The sequence below is a fragment of the Talpa occidentalis genome, unplaced genomic scaffold (genome assembly GCF_014898055.3).
Source record: "Talpa occidentalis isolate TD23 unplaced genomic scaffold, MPIMG_talOcc4v2.1 talOcc4.4, whole genome shotgun sequence".
NCBI classification, from domain to species: domain Eukaryota; kingdom Metazoa; phylum Chordata; class Mammalia; order Eulipotyphla; family Talpidae; genus Talpa; species Talpa occidentalis.
This window is the reverse complement of record NW_023604295.1, coordinates 77,246,550-77,266,388: the sequence shown is the minus strand read 5'-3', so window position 1 is coordinate 77,266,388 and position 19,839 is coordinate 77,246,550. Positions and strand designations below refer to the sequence as shown.

Sequence of the window (19,839 nt, the reverse complement as noted above, 5' to 3'; positions counted from 1 at the left end):
ACAAAGAAAATAATCCAGTCAAAAAATGGGCAGAAGCGCTAAAAAGAAACTTCTCCAAAGAGGAAATACAAATGGCCAACAGACATATGAAAAAACGTTCAACATCACTTGCAATCAGGGAAATGCAAATCAAAACTACCATGAGATACCATCTCACACCAGTGAGAATGGCACATATTAAAAAAATTAGCAACAACAAATGTCGGTGAGGATGTGGAGAAAAAGGAACTCTCCTGCATTGCTGGTGGGAGTACAAACTGGTCCAACCACTATGGAGAGCTGTGTGGAGATTCCTCAACCTACTAAACATAGAGCTTCCATATGATCCAGCAATTCCACTCCTAGGTATTTACCTAGGGTTGCAATTATATGGGGAATATAAAAAAAAAAAATTAAAAAAAAATAATAATACATGACAACTAAGTGGAGTTTATCCTGTGACTGAAGTACCAATTTAGCATTTAAAAACTCTTTCCAAATTAAGATTCCTTTGTATAACAATGGACATGTTTACAAAAAACCTATAGCTGAAATTATATTTATTGGTAAATGACTGCTTTCCTTCTGAAAATGGGAACAAGGCAAGAATATTTGTTCTCAATGCATTCAAGATTGACAGGTAGTCCATGCCAATTAAATAACCAAGGAAAAGATTAAAAAAAAAATACACAGGCTAGAAAATAAGAAATAAAGCTGTTTCTAACTAGATGATACAACTAAGTAGAAAATCCTGTGACATCTACCAAAAATATGCTAGTACAAATGGATGAGTTTAGTAAGGTCACAGTATAAAATATCAATATCCAAAAGTCAGTTGTATTTCTAGATACCATCAGTGACCAACTGGGAATTAAAAATTTAAAAACAGTATCTTTTATAAGAGCAACAAAAAATTAATTGTTGGGCCTCCCTGGTGACACAAGGGGTTAAGCACAGCACCATGGAGCAATCCACAGACTCTGCAGCAAGAGGAGTTAGATGCCCCGGGGCAGGCCAGGGAGTAACACACATGGCACAGCAGACCTCTCCTGTCGTGCCCGCTGCTGCTCCCCTCAGCAGTGTGTTTCAGTCAGTCTGCCTATTCTGTTCCCCACTCTGTCTCTGGTGAATCCTCTCACCCCCCACACCTCTGGTCTGTACTCTAACTCTAGTATGCATAAATAAATAAATCTTTAAAAAATGAATTGTTTACATATACATTTAACAAAATATTTTCAGGATCTATATGATAAAAACTAATGAAACTAATGTTAAAACACCAATGAAAAAAGTCAAAGAGAAGCTAAATAGTTATCCTGTATTTATGTATAGCGCTCCCAATATAGTTGTCATTTCTTCCTGACTTTATATATTCAATGCAATCTCAGTCAAAATTCTAGGAGTTTTTGTAGATAACGACAAGATGATGTTTTAATTTATATGCCAAGGAACTATAATAAGCAAAATGATTTGGAAAAAGAACAAAGTCAGAATAGACACACTACCTGATTTCAAGGCTTACTCTAATGCTTCAGTAGTCAAGACTATGTGGTATTGGTGAAAAAATAGACAACAACAATAACAAAAAAAAAAAAAACAAAAAAAAAACACAACAGATCAATGGAACAAAATAGAGAGAATAGAAATAGACAGTCAAAAATATGACCGATGACTTTTTGACACAAATATAGACAATTCACTGGAGAAAGGATAGTCTTTTTCAACTGATAGTGCTTGAGTAGTTTAGCGGTCATACGCAAAACATAACCTCAACCCATACCTCACCCCTATACAAATTAACTCAAAATGGATAAGTCAAATAAAAAACTTTTATAAAGAAAATAAAGCCTTGAGAACTGGGGTTTAGCAAAATATTCTAAGGTGCAACACAGAAATCTCCAGCCATCTAATTAGCAAATATATAAATAGATCTCATCAAAACATATAGTTTTGCTCTTCAAAAGATGCTATTAAAAGAAGTGGTACTTTGGGGGTCTGCCTGGTATGCTAACTTACATTTGAAGAGTGTGAATCTATACCGCTAATCATGTACAGTGGTGTAAACCAATGTTACCACAATAAAAATAATTTAATAAAAAAAGAGAGACTAAGAAGACAAGCTGCAGCTACAGAGACTATATTTGCAATCACATTCTTGTATCTAGAAAACTAGAGAACTATCATCCATAAGAAAACAATCCAATTTTTACAATTAGGCAAAGGTAAGAACAGACACTTCACTAAAGAAGATAAAGAGTTGACAAATAAGCACAGAAAAATAACCTCAGCATCATTAGTCATTAGGGAAATGCAAATTAAAATCACAATGTTTTGTCCTCCTCTTCTAGTTATGCTGGATTTTGCCATAAAGCTTGCTTTGAAGATGCAAATTTGTTCCAACTAGATTGACATATCAGAGGATAATTTAAGCATAATGCAAATTTCTTATTTGCTTACATGTAACTCATCCACAGGAAACATTAAGTCAACACAGAAAACCACTTGCTGAGCCAAGCACGGTACAGGCAAAATCAAAACCCACACATACCACAGCACAGAGCAGAGGCTCCCACTCCACATCTGGGGTTTGTACTTTTTGAAGTCAGATAATCCCCCTTCCACACTTAGAAAAGCTGACAAACTACAATCAGGGCTGTGCAGCCTTGAATCTTCAGTTCCTCCTTTCCTCTCAGTGTTGTGCTGTTTCTCTCCATTCTGTTCTTTTTCTTTCACTCTTTTCCCATCTCTCTTTGTTCCTTTCCTCTTGAACAAGAACGGAGAGCCTGGGAGGCAGGGGTGGGCCAGTGGGACTGTGCTGGCCACTCCCGCAAGCTAACTTTAGTTCATTTTCAAGAGTAAGGGTTATCCTTACTGCGGTGCTTATTTATTTGTAACCTTTAACATCAATAAGCCTCAACGTCATTTTCATTCGTTTCCTTTGCTTTTAAAAGTGTCATTGATGATGATGTTTTTGATTGTTGTGCTTCTAACCATAAGGACCATGACAATTATAGTGTGATTTTTAGATAGCACATGACTTTGAGGGCACACATATCATGCTATAACAAGATCACTCTATTTACACAAGAACACAAATATATCTACCTGGAGGGACTGTTCTGGACCCAAATTTTTTTTGGAGGGGTGTTCATTGCTTCAGAGATCTGGCAACTGATGAATGACTAGTGATGGGGATGTGATGACTGAAGCTGGTTCACACCGAGCTAGCTAGAAAACACCAAACACTCATGGATGAGGGGTGTGGAGCAGACACCAGTTGCCTGGCGGGAACCTCCCACTACCACAAATATTTCCATCTCCTTTTAGGAAACATTCTCCACTGTCCTTCCAGTTTTAGAATTACCCTCCTGTGTTTTAATGTGATCTTTCCTATAGACTGTGGATGAGAGGCCCAGTGCTTGCTCCTTCGCCACCAGGGCCACACATCAGGCCTGGGTGGCAGGACTGCTCTGTAATCAGGAGATACAAACCCAGAAGAATTATGTCTTCTGTCACCAGGGAACAGCTGCTCAGCCTCAGAACTTGAAGGGACGTTGACAGCTTCAGTGTTTCTAGAAGCAGCTTCAGGTTGCCACCAACACACTTATTCCAAGAAAGGTTGAATATTTGCAGAGCATGGAGGTGAATGGAGGCTTCAGCTAAAATTGTAAGGGTGAAAATAGTACTCATTTAGTATTTCTTGGAGAAGATAGCCTTGAATTTGAATAGCCCAGGCTAGGTAACCTATTAAAAGTTGTGAGACCATTTTCCCCTGCCTGAAACTCATGACCTCAATTTATATTGTCTATTTTTATTTGGGAGAAATGTTGGAAACTTTAGAAAAGCAAAACTGGATTAAATGGAATTCACTATCAACTGGTATTGCTTTCCTTTACCTCACATTTAGGAAGAAGAAAGACAAGGCGTTTGGACAACTAGCCGAGATTTCCAGAGTGTGCCCTGCTCCGCACATATCCCACTGTATAGTCACTGCTGAAATTCAGAGATGGACCAAGTCTCTCCAGGACTCTGAGACACCAAAATTTTCTGTGTCTCTTAACTGCAGTTACAGAGAAAAACAAGGGAAATCATGTATTTAGATTTTGTGGGGATATTAAAGGATTTTCTGCTTCTCAGTTCCCTTTCACATAAGTTAACCAGAACAACATATTCCCTAGGTACAGTAGTTAATTACATTTTATTCTGTTTCCTTTCTACAGAATAATTTGCTATCAAGAGCAAATATATATTTTCTCTTATAATATCTAAAAAGAAAACCCTACCCTTGTGTGGAAGAGACTAAATAATAAAAAATAGAACATAGTCTTTTTCTAAAAGTGATGTAGCTATTTACATTTCCTCTTTGAGAAATATCTTTTAAGTTCTACCCATTTCTTGACTGGATTGTTTACTTTGTTTTTGTTGAGTCCTGTGAGTTCTTTGCATATCTTTGTGATCAGTCCCTTATCACTTGTATGGAGTACGAAAACTTTTTCCCAACAAGTGGGGTGTCTCTTTGTTTTGGTTAACGTCTCTTTTGTTGTACAGAAGCTTTTCAATTTGATTTAATCCCAGGAGGAGGAGGGAGAGAGAGGGAGGAGAACAGGGGACTGTGGTGATGGTGCACGGGTGCATTGGTGAAGGAAATTCTATGGGGACTGTACCCAGGAAGGGGAAGGGGGAAGCAAATATTGTTTCAAAATGAACAATGATGTAAAAAAATAAATTTAAAAAAGAAAATAAATAAAAGTGATGTAGAGAAACACATATTTACTTGTTTTACTTCTTTTTTGGGGCAAGATTTATTTTTATTTGTTTAGGCATATAAGAACTGGGGTGTAAGTCAGAGGTGCGGGGGGTGGGGGTGAGAGAATGCATCAGAGAGGCAGAGTGAAGAGCAGAACAGGCAGATCTACTGAAATACACTGTTGAAGGGAGGAGCGGGCAAGACAGGAGAGGTCTGCTGCGCCATGTGGGTTAGCTCCCTGGTCAGGGATCCAACTCAGACTGCAGTGGCTAGTTATAACTTGATAGCACTAGGACTTTAGCCCTTGCACCACCAGAGAGGCCCCTTGTTTTACTTCTTAATTCAAATTGAGTGATATATTTTCAAGTGGTGTAATTTAGTGTAATGCCTACTTGACTATAATTCATTATACAGCTATAATTGGAAAGAACTATATCTTCTGATGGCAGAAGACCCAAAACTAAAACAAAATTTTCTAAGAAAAATTTTCCAACTAGAAAGTATATTTATGAAGCATCATATTGTCCCCAAATTTAATTTTTGTGGAACTTTCCCATGTGAATATTAGTCTGATCTGTATTGTTTGTGAGTGTGTGTGTGTGTGTGTGTGTGTTTGTGTATCTAACCACTTGGATTACAGACCCCTTTAAGAAGTTTATTATTTACTTAACTAATGTGTAGAAAAATGCACTGGGTATGCAGTGAATAATAAACATAATCCATACCCTCAAAGAGATTATACTATGGGGGAAATTCAGACATTAAAAAAAGCACACAAATATATATGTCATTTTAAATCCTAATAAAGGCTATAAGGAAAAAGCACAAATAGAGAAGTTGCTGTTAAAAGATGTTTACACCAAGGCCTGAAGTCAGAACTTCCTGGGTAAGAATGGGATGGGGCATCACAGAGACCAGAAATATTAAGAGGCTAGAAAGAAAGGTGTAAAGAAGGAAGGAAGTCAACTGAGGTGAGGTTCAGGGAGCAAGTGGAAGAGAGACCAGATCATCTGAGCCTGATACATCATGTGGAGGAAGTTAGATTTTCACCTGAGGTAACACAGGCAACCACTGACTTTTCTTAAACTTAGCAGTGATATGATCTGATTTACCTTTCAATTGAAATGTACATACTCTCCCTATAATAATATCAACAAGTAGTATTTATTGAGCATTTGCTGGGTGTCAGGCACCTGTCCAGGAACATTACAGACAGCAGCCCATCACCTTCTTACAACTCTATGAGGTATGATGCTTGTACCATTAGCTGATGAGGAAACTGAAGCAGAGATGGGAAATACCTCAGGTCACAGGAGCCAGAACCAGAGCCAGGATTGGATTTCAGGCAGACTGACTCCAGAAACCGGAAAATATACTGTATACTTCTCCCACAAAAAAATTTAGGGAGCTCACAGCCCATTCCCCTAAGTATCACTATAGACTGACCCTCAGGTCTGGGGCGGGGGGGGGGGGGGTGGGGGGCATGGACCCTAGATTAAGAACTCCAGTCCTGAAAGGCACGTATCCCAATACTTATCCCATCCAGAAATGAGCAAATCTGGGGAAAGACTAAAGCAGTTCATGGCAAGGACCAAGTCCATGTGGGTTGAACAATAAATTTGCACTGAAAAGGAGGGTAAGAGTACCCTAAATGTAGAGTCCCTTGAATTTAGGATACGTGGAATGCATTTATTTTATTAATAGGTAGCAATAAATGACTGCATATTATTTTTACTAATAAAAGACATTAATTTCATTAATAATAGCCCTGTCTGGTCTGTAGTGACACTCATTTTTTAAAAAAATGTCAACTGGCAGGATACTTAGGAGAAGTACAGAGGAAAGGCCTCTGTTTTCATCACTCTCAAGGAAGTCCCAGGATCCCACCACACCAGGCTTGTGCCTGTGTAGATAAAAAGGCAACCTCCTAGGCCTGAACTGCCATCCTTGGAAAGACCTGCTCACCAGGCTGGAATCAGGAAGCTTTCCTGCCATTCCCTGACTCCGCCTAAACTGTGAACAAAAAATACAATTTATACTGAAGCAGGTTTCCTCTGGAAACCAAGAGTTTTGGTAAGTGCAAGTAGAAGGTGCCTACGTGACCAACCCCCCAAAAAACCCTGAAGTTTAAGGTTCAGGTCAGCCCACCTCTAGATAATATTTCACACACGTCACAACAACTTGCTGGAGGAATGAAGTGTGTTCTGGGCACTGTTCTTAGAGAGGACAGTTTGGTCTTCTTGTCCTTGTCTTTGGAAGGATACTTAGAAGACTTTGCTTCATGGCTCTTTCCTTTTGCTCATTTTGCCTTGTATCCTTTCACTGTAATAAATCTCAATGTGAGTACACCTATGTACTGAGACAGAGTCCCAGCCAATCACTGAACCTGGGAGGTGGCATCGGGTACTCCATCTTGACACCATGTGCCCAAGTGCTGGCTGCCTGGGTGGTGAGTTTTGGAAAATGCTGCAAAGTCTCTTTGTTTCAAAATAGCTCCCTCTACGGCTGACAACACTTTGCCCCTGAATTTGCAGAAATTTCAGATTCAATCATTTGATCTGGACTGGAATGTACCCATGACCTACCCACGACCTGGGGGCAGGCTCAGATTCCTGAGAGGAAAATAAGTCTTGTTGGAAAGTCGATGCTGCTGATCAGCTAGGCTCACACACCAGTAACTACGTCCCTTCAGGCTCACAGCAACCTGAATTTATGTTGGCACCACATAAATTCAAGGCAGTGAGCCCAAGACATTGCATTTCCCACAGTGGAAAGAACTAGAGCAAGAGCCTGGAGGCAAGAAAAGTGGCAGAAAGATAATGAAGCAGAGGGAAACTTGAAATTACAGGGTAACTTGAAATTACAAGTTACCATGGACATAAACCAGCAGATTTGGCTATATACACATTGAATTTTAATGTTAAATTTGCTAATGCCAGAAACATTCTAAAGGTCACTTTTAAGAAAGTTTATTTCCTGAAAAGAAGACAAATTAGTCCTTCAGAACTTTGCCTGTGGCTGAGCTATGGAATGAATTGACATGTAATGAACAGAAGACACACCTCCCCTCTCAAGTGTTTCTGGGCATGTTATCATGTCATTATACAGCATTTTGGGGAATTCTCTTACCCAGAGCATTAAAAGCCTCACTTTCCAAAGCACAATTGTTGATTAGTAGTATCTTCAATGCTGGTAAAAACCGGAGCCTACTGAGGAGGTTTTCGGAAGAGCTGCCCATCTTTTTGTTGGCAGATAAATCTAGTTCTTGAAGATTGGAGAGTAAAGGGATAACCTGGGCTGTTAAAATAACGAAAAGTGACACATTACCGGCACCACCTCACAAAGATTCTTCTGGGTGTTTGGTGCCCACAATCTTCTTGATCAGCAATCCCAGTTTCCCCATCAGACTGTGACCCTCCCTCATATATCACACACAACCAGCCGCTCTTCCCAGGCTATGGCCTGGGCTTTTCTGCTTCCAGGCCTCTCTCCAGGTTAGACGTGCAGAGCCAAGATTTTGGAGACAGAGGGAATGGGGTTCTGATCCTGATTATGCTACTAAAGAACTGTGGGTTTTGACAAGTTACTTAGCTTCTCTAATCCTCAGTTTTCTCAAAAATAATAACATTGGGCCTCCCCGGTGGCGCAGCGGTTGAGTGCTGGGTTGCGAAGCTGCCCGCAGCCTCTGCGGCGCCGGTTCGATCCCCGGCTGCTCCCCGGCCACCAGAGGAGGGTCCCACATGGCGCGCAGACCTCTCCTGCCGCCCGCTGCTCCCCTCAGCAGTGTACTTCGGTCCTTCTGCCTGCTCTGCTCCCCGCTCTGGCTCTAGTGAATTCTCTCACCCTCCTGTGCTTCTGACTGTACCCAGTGCATGTATAACCGAAACAAACAAACAAATAAATAAATAAAACATGCCTCTATAAAAAAAAAAAAAAAAAAAAAAATAATAACATTAACTGTTGGAAGATAAAGTGACTTGGTTTATGTAAAGTGCTTGCTATAGGGCCTGGTACATATTGACTGCACGATGAATGTCTGATAGCATGATTTTTTTTCTCAGAATGTAGAAATACCAGGAAGTCAAGGAAACCAAGATATCAGGACAGATGCATGTTGGTGAGGCACTGGAGTGGGTTCTAAGGACACCTGCTGTGCCAGGAGTTCCTTCTGCTTCATTATCTTTCTGTCACTTTTCTTGCCTCCAGGCTCTTACTCTAGTTCTTTCCACAGTGGGAAATGCAATGTCCTGGGCTCACCGCCTTGGAACTCTCCAGGGCCACCTAAGCTAAGCACCCTTAGTCACTGCCCCATCACCCTTAGTCTACGTGGTATTTGTTGGTGGTGTGTTTTCTGTCCCCACTCACTGAAGGTGAGATCTGTGTTTAGAAGCTGCTTTATCCCCAGTGCACATCAATACCTGCAATACTAGAGGCAGAAATGTTTGTAAAAAGAGGAGACAAGAAAGAGAGGAGATGAAGGAAGGAAAGCAAAGCAGACAGGTGTAGCCCCAATAGATCTAGTTCTCTACTGACCCCACAGCCCTTTGCATGTCACCACATAACTTAGATTTTTATCAGCTTATTGCTACCAGATGGAAGTTCCTTGATGGCGAGTTTCCCTTAGTCCACAGCATGACACCTACACCATTAGTTGATTAATCAATAGTTACTGGCTAAATAATCTATAATTCCATTTTTTTAGCTATCCAAAAATGGCCAGAGGAAAGGATAATTTATTTGATTATAAGATATAATTTATGTGATATAAGATCTAAATGGGATATATTTTCATTTCCATCTTTTCAAAAATCAATAGAACAGTTCATTTTTACTCTTTTGAGTGCCACACCTATTATTTCAGATGTGTAGAGGGGGGATTTAGATTCACTAACATTTATGATGCACCTAATACATGCCAAATGCTAAATGGGAGCATTCACAGAACATTTGTGATTTGATCTTCCCAGTCACTTCATAAAAAGCAAATTTAAGTGTACATCTCAAATTTTCCAAGTTTTCAAACAGAGGCCAAAGCCTGAAATTTCTTCCCTGGCCCTGCATTCCTGCAATACTTACTCAGTGACACCACGTCTTCCACCGTCAGTGAGCACTGGTGAAGATCCAGGACTTCCAGATGCTCCAATGTGGCCAACTGAGCTGGTGAGTCTTCAAAACCTCCACCCAGCTCTTTATTGGAGGACAGGTCTAGTTTCCTCAGCTCACACATGTATCTAAAAGCAGCGTCTGTGAAGAAAGTCAAAATCCCATTGTGACATATTATGGAAGGTCATAGGAAGGAGTGGGACAGGAGAGGGGGCGGGTGTGCACAGGGAAACTGAGAAAACACACTGAAAAAAGCCATGATGGAAGAATAACTTCAACCTTCCTACCATCAGCCCTCAATGAACCTGACAATTGGCTTTAAATGTATAGTCCAAGGGGTTTGAACTGAATCCTGCAACTAATTTCCTATTCTACGTGAGCACTGACATTTTCACAGAATTCTAGACTTACTCAAACTGCTAGTGGGAAGGATATTGCAGACTCTGTGAGCTGAAAGAAAAACAATTTTATTTCCTATCCTCCCTTAATATGGACACTCTATAAGGGAGTAAGTCTTAACTACAAATGCCAATGAAGTCATTCTTTTTATCACTGCCAATACCTGTCTACTGCCATCATAATAATGCCAAAATTAGTAAAAGTAAGAGAAATTGGAGAGCTTTGGTGGAACAGAAGCTTTTACTTAAAACCAAAATATCCTGACCTTTTCATATTCAGATAATCATGAAAATATATGGCCATTTTAACAGACCTAAAGAAAGAAAAGACCTAAAGAAAATTTTAATTACCTAAAATTTCTTATTTCCCAGCATAACCACTATTTATATTTTTTATTATTTCCAAATAGCTTAAAATTAAATACAAAATTTATGTATAAATATATACAATATTTATAAACTTTAGCCATTGCCAACTCACCCAATATTTGGACACTCTTTTGTGATAATCCACATGAATGTAAATTCAGTACTTTCAGATTTGAGGCACTTTTCAATCCCTGAGCAATAATGTTTAGAATGCCACCAATGTTTCTGTTAATGGAAAGATCAAGGACTTCAAGATCTGGCAGCATAGGTATTAACTGACCTGGAAGGAAAGGAATTCAAACAAGAAGAACAACTCAGTGAAAATTCAGGGCTTGAAATTTGGGGCAGGTAGGAGGGGGAGTGCAATTTCATGTAAGCTGGAGATGAAGTGAGCCGCTCTTTCATTTCAGGGTAAACACAGTCACCTTTTACCCCCACATTGACCTTCAAGCAATCTAGTCATGGGTGTCTTCACATTTTTGGATGGGAGGACTCTTCCAAATTCTACTCACCCACAAACACTCCATCTTCTAATGTGAGGGCACAATCCACAAGCTCAAGTTTTTGTATTTTACTCCCTTCTTGGAACTTCTGAAAAATCATAGGCAAGTTTCCTCCCACTTCACTATTCCAGGACAAATTTAACTCTTCAAGTTCGGGTATCATTTTAAGTGCTTCTCCTATTACAAAATTTCCAGAAGACCAAGTTGATCATAATTCCATAAAGCAGGGAATGTATTTGAAAATTAGAACAACCATTACTTATGGGAGATGGAAGCTGGGTAGGTACTATACAAGGATCTGAGGAACAGAGAGGAATACATGGCACCTGTCCTGCCTGTCCTGCCTCTGTGGGTAGAAGAGGATGCAGAGAAGTGAAACCGGACATTTCTGAAACCCTTTCACACAGGAAAACATTTGAGGCAGTAGAGGCTGTGAGAGGACAGAGGAAGAGATGGGGAGATCAGTCTTAAGAGAGATGTTTACTATCTTGGGGGTAGAACAGAACGGAGAGACACACACATGGGAAATGTGCTTTGGTCAGCACGTGATCCCACACTCTAAAAGGGATCTGGCCATTCATGTGCACAAAGGTAAAGAAAGCATACTCTTAGTGTGAAAGATTTTTAATGGAATTTGTGTGGATAGGGAGAGGGAGAAGAAAAGGGAGGGGAGAGAGAGAGACAGAGAGAGACAGAGAGAGAGAGAGAGAGAGAGAGAGAGAGAGAGAGAAGAAAGGACTTCAAATAATAGCAAGCTTAAAAAAAGTATCCATTCCCTCATGGGCAAATGCCCAAACAGACTCAACCTGAAAGCTTGCCAAAAGTCCAAGGTACCTTGTGGCAAAGAACCACAAGAAAGGGGTTTGGCAGGTCCCAGAAAACTGGGACAAAAAGAGAGAGGGAGGATGCAAAATAAACCACATAATCCACAATGAGATCAAGATAATGGCTGTGGTTGTCTCTGCCAAGGACCATCAGCAGCTTCCCCAGGTGTTTCTCCTTTTTCCAAGTTTCCTCTACAAGTATCTCTATATAGCTCTCCTCTAAATCTCCTGAGCCGTACAGGGTACAAGTTGAAGCCAGAAAAACATGAACGCCCAAGCCCACATGTTCAGTAATAAGCCAAACATGGCTGTTTAACTCTACCCCTAGTTCCCAGTGACACCAGCCCCCTCCTTCAGGAAGTTAGATTCACAGCATGCTGGGAATTGTAATTCTCAGTGCCTCAGCTCTCCTCAGTGTGGAGATGGGGGTGGGGATACATTAAAATGCCAGAGGGTGAAGTTCATTCAGGACATCATTCATGGGTTCAGAGTTTGTTTCTTACTCTTCCTCTAATACTTTCTCATTGTGCAGGATCAATTGTTGCAGCAAACAACTAAGTGTGTTGGAAAGTCCACTATATCCAGAAGACACTCTTCCACTGTCTGCTACTGGGCTTTGAATTCTACCATTAGTTTTTAACTCTATGAATTAAAGTTTTAGGAATTTGGAGGACCAGGTTAAAATGCTTTAGGAGTTATACCATTACATATACAATGGTAAACCAGGAGCTATGCCATTGTAAGCCAGGGATGAACAAGTGTCATTGCCAGCCAACTGCAGTTGATGTTCCCTGGGATCAGGGAGAAAGCATGCAAGGTTGATTAGCTATGTTTGCAGTGCACATGGTATTGGAGTGCCAAACATTGGCATCCATCATTAAGCAGTTGTAATGCATAATGCTGAAATGCCACTTAATATATGATCTCTTATCAGTAAACCATTTATTCTTCCTATAGCCCATATGCCATAAGACTAAGCTAGAAGGACAGAGTATGAATGATAGAAAACCCCTCCCGATGGGAGAGGATACAGAAGACCTTCTAGAAGGCATCCAAAGTGGCTGAATAAGGGAGAACTTGTAGTTCTCTCATCCCATGAGTATTACAATATACAAACTAAATGTGGGCTAATCTACACAGAAGCAAACCTAAAACTCAGATGAATAAAGCTTCCACACAATGACAAAAACACAACACCCAGATGAGTAGGACAGACAGACACTCACCAAGGAAGACAACCCACCAGGTGGCAATAAAGTGCAATTGGGATGACATCTCAAAGGTGTGGAACTTTTCCCTGGGGAGTTGGGGGGAGGGGTGCCTGAAGCCCAGCACCCCAACCCTACAGTCCAGCATAGCAGGGATGAGCCCCTAGAAACCCTGCATTGAGGACCAGATGGAAGTGAGTGCAAGAAACTTGAGAAAAAAATAGAGACTAAGCATCAACCTTTAATAGGTCAATAAGCAGATTCACTAGTCTTGGGGCCCAAAAAAATAAGACCTGTTTGAATAACACCCAACCCACAAGTGAAGAAATGCCAGAGACCATACTTACAGCACTGGCTTAGAAGGCAAGGAACACTAGGAATTAACACAGGGTTGGAGTCCCTGGCCGGTGCCATCTTGACAACCTCTCACAATCTTACTGAGAACACATTGTGTGGACATTATCTTGGAACCCATTCCTTGTACTACCAGACCCTGCAGGTGAATCCCTGATGATAGCTCCACCTACCCCTGGGAAATAGCAAACTAGCTAAGAGCCAGTTAAAAGTGTCCACCCCTGGCACCTGCTAACCAACTCTTTCCTGCAAGAAAGCAAGTTGGGCCCCTACAGTCAACAAGCAGCCTCAGACCTTCCAAAGGATACTCAGCTAGCAAGTGGATTCTGCCACCTGCAGGGCTCTTCCACCAGCCCACAACTGTCAGATACCACCCACTACTGGGCACATAAGACCCACTGTGCCTTCAAGACCCCAGCTGCTGGACCACACTGGCTCATACTGGAGCTACCACTACCAGTCATCCAGCTACCCCTTCCTGGAGCCTTGCTAGCCAGCAGAGAACCATGTCTCCAGCAGCTAACCACCATCATAACACTGCAGGCTGCCGCTAACACTATGTACCACTGTTAATCCAACGAGCACCAACATAGCCGACAGCCTGGATGCAATAGGACACATCCTACAGCAACTCCCAGCAGCTGTATGCTGAGATTGGAACCACAACACTACCTGCTGAGCACACCTTAGTCCAGAGCTGAGGCCAAACCCAAACAAAGTGCCACTTCCTGGCAGCATTGACAGCCCTATCCATAGTGCTGCGTCGATACTGCAGCCATGTGGTGAAACCTTGATTTACTGACTTGGGAAACCAGGAGGAGAAGGTGCTCTAGGATACCACATGACATCACCTTCATAAGATCAAACGCTCAGGACTGGAACAGGCAATAGTGTCTCCTAAAACATAGAATAAATTTGAATATGCCCCCAAATGAAAAAGCAAAATAAAACTCTAGAATAAAAAGACACTAAGGAAATGGAAATAAGCAAATTACCTGAGGAAAAATTTAAAGAATGATTATAAAAATGTTTACTGAGCTCAGGAAAAAAAAAAATGGATGAACTAGAAAATTTAAGGACGATCCCACCAGAAATCAGAGCACTGACGCATATAATAGAACTAAAAATTACAATAGAGGGGTCCCACAGTAGAGTGGATAAAACAGAGGCTCAAATAATTGAATAGGAAGACAATGCAATAAAATTCACCCACACAGAGAAATAAAATGAAAAGAGAATTTTTAAAAAATGAAGGTACCCTAGAGACCTCTGGGACACCAAGAGGAATAATATTCGCCTTACAGAGGCCCCAAAAGAAGAAAAGAGAAAGGGCCAGAAAAAAAAAAAATGACTAAATAATCATCAAAAACTTCCTTAATCTGGGGAAGGAAGCAGATATCTAAGTTCAAGAACACTCCAAATAAGAGGAAGCCATGGATATCCACACCAAGACATCTTATCATCAAAATGGCAATCTCACTTTAAAAGATATATTCACAGTAAAAGTTTGGACCAACAACCTAACAAAGCAGAGTGATAGGAGACAAAAGTGGTAAAATTAACTAAAGCTAAAGCAATTAGTCAAGAGAATTATATAACATAAAAAGGTAAGATGAGACATCAAAATATAAAAGGGTTTGAGCATGTGTCAAATATAAGTAGCTATCAGCTAAATACAGATCAAAGCATACGGAAGATCTTACACTTCATGGTAACCACAAAGAAAAACCCTACAGTAAAAAACACAAAGGATGTAAAAGGAACCTAAAAACACCACTAAAAAAAAAAAAAAAAAATCAAACACCAAGGGAAAAGAAAAAGAAGAAGAAGAAAAGGGACCTCCCTGGTGGCCTAGGGGTTAAATCTCAGGCTACCACCACTATGGCCTGAGTTCGATCCCTGGCCAGGGGCTGACCCACATATGGCGCAGAAGACCTCTCCTGTCTCGCCCGCTACTCCCCTCGGCAGTATATCTCAGTAGATCTGCCTGATCTGCTTCCCATTCTATCTCTAGTGAATCCTCTCACCCCTAGGACCTCTGGCCTACACCCCAGTTTTTCTATGCAAAAATAAATAAATAAAATCTTTTAAAAAAAAGAAATTAAAAAGGAAAGAAGAAAGGAAGAGAGAACTACAGATACAACCAGAAATCAACAATAGGCAACCTACAAAAGACTCACTTCAGGTATAAAGACACTGAAAAACCAAAAGTGCACAGATGGAAAAAAAAAATTCCATGTAAATGGAGTTGACAAAAAAGCAGGAATGGCTATAATCATAAACCTGGAGTGAGTCCCAAGAAAGATATTCCATTTCCTGGCTTTCTAAGGATCAAGGATCATGAAAAAAATTAATATAAAATAAACTACTTTTTATTTTCAGGCCTGGATTACTGTCATTAAATCTGCAACTCTGCTACACAACCCCAGCTTCTAACCAAAGGGGTTAAATTGATCATAAAAAGTACATAAAGGTAACTTTGGATCAGGGACTAGAGCAAGAAGGAACTATTAATTATTGAGCACCTACTATGTACTTTATGCACCTATGGGGTGGCAACCCTAATATATTGCCCTTGAGGGTTGGGTTACAGAGCTGCTTCTTTTGAAAGGATTTATCATTTCTCAGGGAAGCATTTATCATACCCAGTGCTCGAACATCATCAGTGGTAAGACTGCAACCACCCAGCCTCAGGATTTTTAACTTGCTGACAAGATGCATTTGCTGAGTGATTGAATGGAGGTTTCCACCTACGGAATCATTCCAGGAAATATCCAGTTTTTCCAAGTCTGCGAGAAAAGGCAGCAAAGCAGCTAGATGTGAACAAAAGAGAATACAGATTTTCATATGTGATTTGTAGTAAACAGGGCTCATTGCAGACAATAAGACTTTGCACTGAAGAAAATAAAGGGAGTATTCTCTAGGTATGTTGATTTCCTGAGACATCTCTCAGTGCAACTGGAGAGATTGTGACATTTACATTTCCTATTTCTTGGGACTGCCAAATAACCTCACTCAAAATGCAGTGTTGTTGCCAAAATATTTTATAGACCTCCTTTATTATAGCAGAAGTGATAATTCTGCTGTTACTACCACTGTTACTGTAAAATATATACCAGTATTTTTATTTTGCAAAACTCTCTGACGTCTGTCAACCAGTTATCCTATTCAATCTTCAGGCTGAAGGCCAAGGGAATGCTCCCCTGGCAAGGTGGATTGAGGGTGTCTGTTACCTTTTCTTTTTTATCTTGATCACCTGAGTATCACCACCTTAAAAAGTGTTCATTACCGTTCAGCAAACCAACATGTGGAGATGTAGATCGGTACAACCCCTGATTAGAACCTTCTCTGATTCTCTGCCATTATTCATTAAGAGGGAAGTTACTTTCTGAGAAAATGATTCTCAAGAGCCATTATCTCCCGAAGCATCAAGACTCAACAGCGGAAATGCCAAAGTGAAGGGAGTGAAGCATCATCGATGGAGCGTGTGTGTGTGTGTGTGTGTGTGTGTGTGTGTGTATTTATAACTGTCTTGAATGTTAAAATTCAGGCAGCGGTCAGAAGCAGGGAGCTAAGCATCTGTAGTTATAGACACAACAACTCCAGACCAAAATTTGGAAACCATGTTTAGGAGCAAGAAATGGTTTTCTTTTTAACTAGCATGCAGTGCATATTAGTCATTTCTTATTCACGACGATCCACCTTTATAAAATATAAAAGTCTATTTAGCACATTATGAAGGGGGGGGGAATCAAGATTCCTAGACCCACTGGACTCAGTGGATTTGTGTTGGACTCAAGTGCCTGTATTTCCTCTGGTGATGCTGACACACAAGGGCATGACTCGGGTTCCCCTTTTAAGAGGTGGGTCCCAAATATTATGGCATGGATTTTCATGAAAACAGCCAAGTGCTCATTACTCAAAATGCAGTTGTTTTGATTCCTCTGCATTAGTAGACACACGCAATTTGATTCAAGGCTCAATGTAAGGCTCAATTTACACCTCCTGTTGAGGTGTGACAAATGGTATTTAAATTTCGGTGCACAAAAGGTATAAGCTGTAATTGCTGGTAGTTATACTTTACATTCTACAGAAAACCAAACCACACTATACCCATCACAGATCCGTTTTATGGATCAATTTCATCGGTTTATATCATAGGTGAGAAGAGATGTTTTTCAGGGAACAATCGGTTGATAAGGTGAAATTTCTCAGGAAAACAAAGCTTCCTCTTAAACTTAGTTAAGTCTTCAAAGGTGGAGGATCAATTAATTTGTTTTTTTTTTTTTTTTAATAGTAGTGCAACTCCTTTCCTGAGATGCGTGGGCCACCCATCAGACCTTGGTTAACCAAGGGAATTTCGCCCGCTCATCTTAACCCGAGGCCCTCGGTTCCTCTGCGCCCAGTCTGCGGCGTACAGACCTATTTCCTGCACATGCGCTGTGGTTAACCCGCAGTTATTCAGATCCAGACAGGTGTTGACAGCCTCTAAGCCCAGCTTCTGCAGGAACTGATTAATTTTTTCCGTCCTGGATCCGGATTCCATTTCTGAAGTGAGAGGCTTAGATATACTATAAGAATAAAGAAGAATTTGCTATTAATGACAGATAGTATGAAAGCTGCATGAGCACAATACGACAAGCAAAAAAAAATAACGGCAATTCTGAACAGGTCTCTTGTGAAACCTCTGCTTAAAGATGGAAGTATCGATAATTTACCACGAACAAAACTAAACCCCTATGCCCGGGCCAGGCGCTCAACACTAATACCTGCAGTGACCTTTTCTCACAAAGAAGCCTGAGGAACTCAGTGGCATTTCTTTAAAAGCGTGACCCTGGCTACTCAGTGTGCAGAAGGAATTGTGCTGCTGGGTGAAGAGCTAAGTTTGTCAGCACAGCGTTTAAGAGCAGCACTGCTTCAAGGATGCGCAGTAAGCTTTGTGAGGGCAACTGTATCGGGAAAGCACTGAATGGCCGCTAAGGAGCTTCAGGTGGCTGTGCAGGGCGAGGGATGCTCTTCCCAGACCACTCAGCTGATAAATCCAGAGAGAGCGGTGCTTGGGAGAGAGTCTGTATTTTCTCGACTCCTGCCAGGGTATACGTTCAGAAAGTCTCCCTTGTCCTTCTGCTGTTCCCGGCTACTTATCTGGCACCTCCACCAAGTTCCTCGGCTGTAACAATATACTTTCATGGTATTACTAAAATAACAACAAAAACCCTGTAATTTTACTGACCACTGATTACATACCAGTGCTTCACCTACGGCCTGTGCCAATGTTTGAGACACATGTAAAACACATCATACTTCCATAAAGAAAAGTGAACATGCATGTACTGACTGACTTTGAGGTGATTTTATAAGTGAAAATGTACAACTTAAACATACACAGTGTATTCTGGTATCTAATAAGAAAGCATAAGCTCTGAACGTGCAGTAATATTCTGATATATTGATATATATGTGATATATTGGTATATTCTGATATATTGTTAACCCTGACCAAAGTATCAAGCCACATAGCTAAAAATAAATGCGTTGGTCCTGGTGAAAACTAAAAGATAGTAGGAATAAATCTGGACTAGAATATCGGCAGAATACTAAATACGCCACCTGTCATCCACAGAGACTTTTTTTTTTTTTTGGGACTTGCTATTTTTAGAAACCCCCCTGTAGGGCGCGGGTCTTTACAGGGATGGTTGGTGTTGCCACATTCCACCAGTAGGAGGCAGCAGCATCCACCATTTTATCTTCTCGTCTAGCCTGCAATTTATCATGGCTCTTTGGATATGAGGTATTTTATTTTTGAATAGGGTTGCCAGAAATAGGGAAAACAAAAACAGCAGATCCAATTAAATTTAAACTTCAGGTAAATAAGGGCCAGTTGTTTCGTAAAAGTACTTTGTAAATATTGCATGTGTTTCATGTGGCAACCATAGGTTTGGGGGGCTCATTGCAGATGTGTGATGGGGAGGGACTACCTCTTACATGTCAGTCAGTATAGGGCATTTTGTGTAAACTTAATACAAGGAGTCACAATTACACTACTTGATAGATTTGGAAACTGAGATTCAGAAAGACCATTAGTAAGTAGTAGAATTTGAACCCAGAACAGTCTGTTCTAAAGCTCTTTGTGTGTATGTATGTTTCTGCATTTTTTCTCTGTGTATCTTCATGCTTTCTCTCTTTCATTTGTAATCTTTTTATCTCCATAGATTCAGCCTATAATTGCTCAAGTTTCAGCCCCCATCAAACCTTCTCTGTTTCCTCTGTAATCATGTCCTTTACAGCCAGAGGTTTGCAAAGAGTCGTTTATTCTTGCTGGTCCCACTTCATCATTTACCAATTAACCCTCTA

General features: G+C 40.6%; 1 protein-coding gene across 1 annotated transcript in view; it reads right to left on the bottom strand.

The window, feature by feature from the left end:
- LRRC31 (leucine rich repeat containing 31) overlaps positions 1-19,839 on the bottom strand; it is a 69,477-nt gene that overhangs the window by 11,799 nt on the left and 37,839 nt on the right. Inside the window, exons 2-8 of the mRNA XM_054701115.1 lie at positions 17,908-18,056; positions 16,131-16,298; positions 11,109-11,276; positions 10,709-10,876; positions 9,803-9,970; positions 7,856-8,023; positions 3,471-3,638 (exon numbers count right to left, since the gene is read on the bottom strand). Coding sequence (XP_054557090.1) covers positions 3,471-3,638; positions 7,856-8,023; positions 9,803-9,970; positions 10,709-10,876; positions 11,109-11,276; positions 16,131-16,298; positions 17,908-18,056 — 1,157 coding nt within the window. The remainder of the gene's footprint in view (positions 1-3,470; positions 3,639-7,855; positions 8,024-9,802; positions 9,971-10,708; positions 10,877-11,108; positions 11,277-16,130; positions 16,299-17,907; positions 18,057-19,839) is intronic.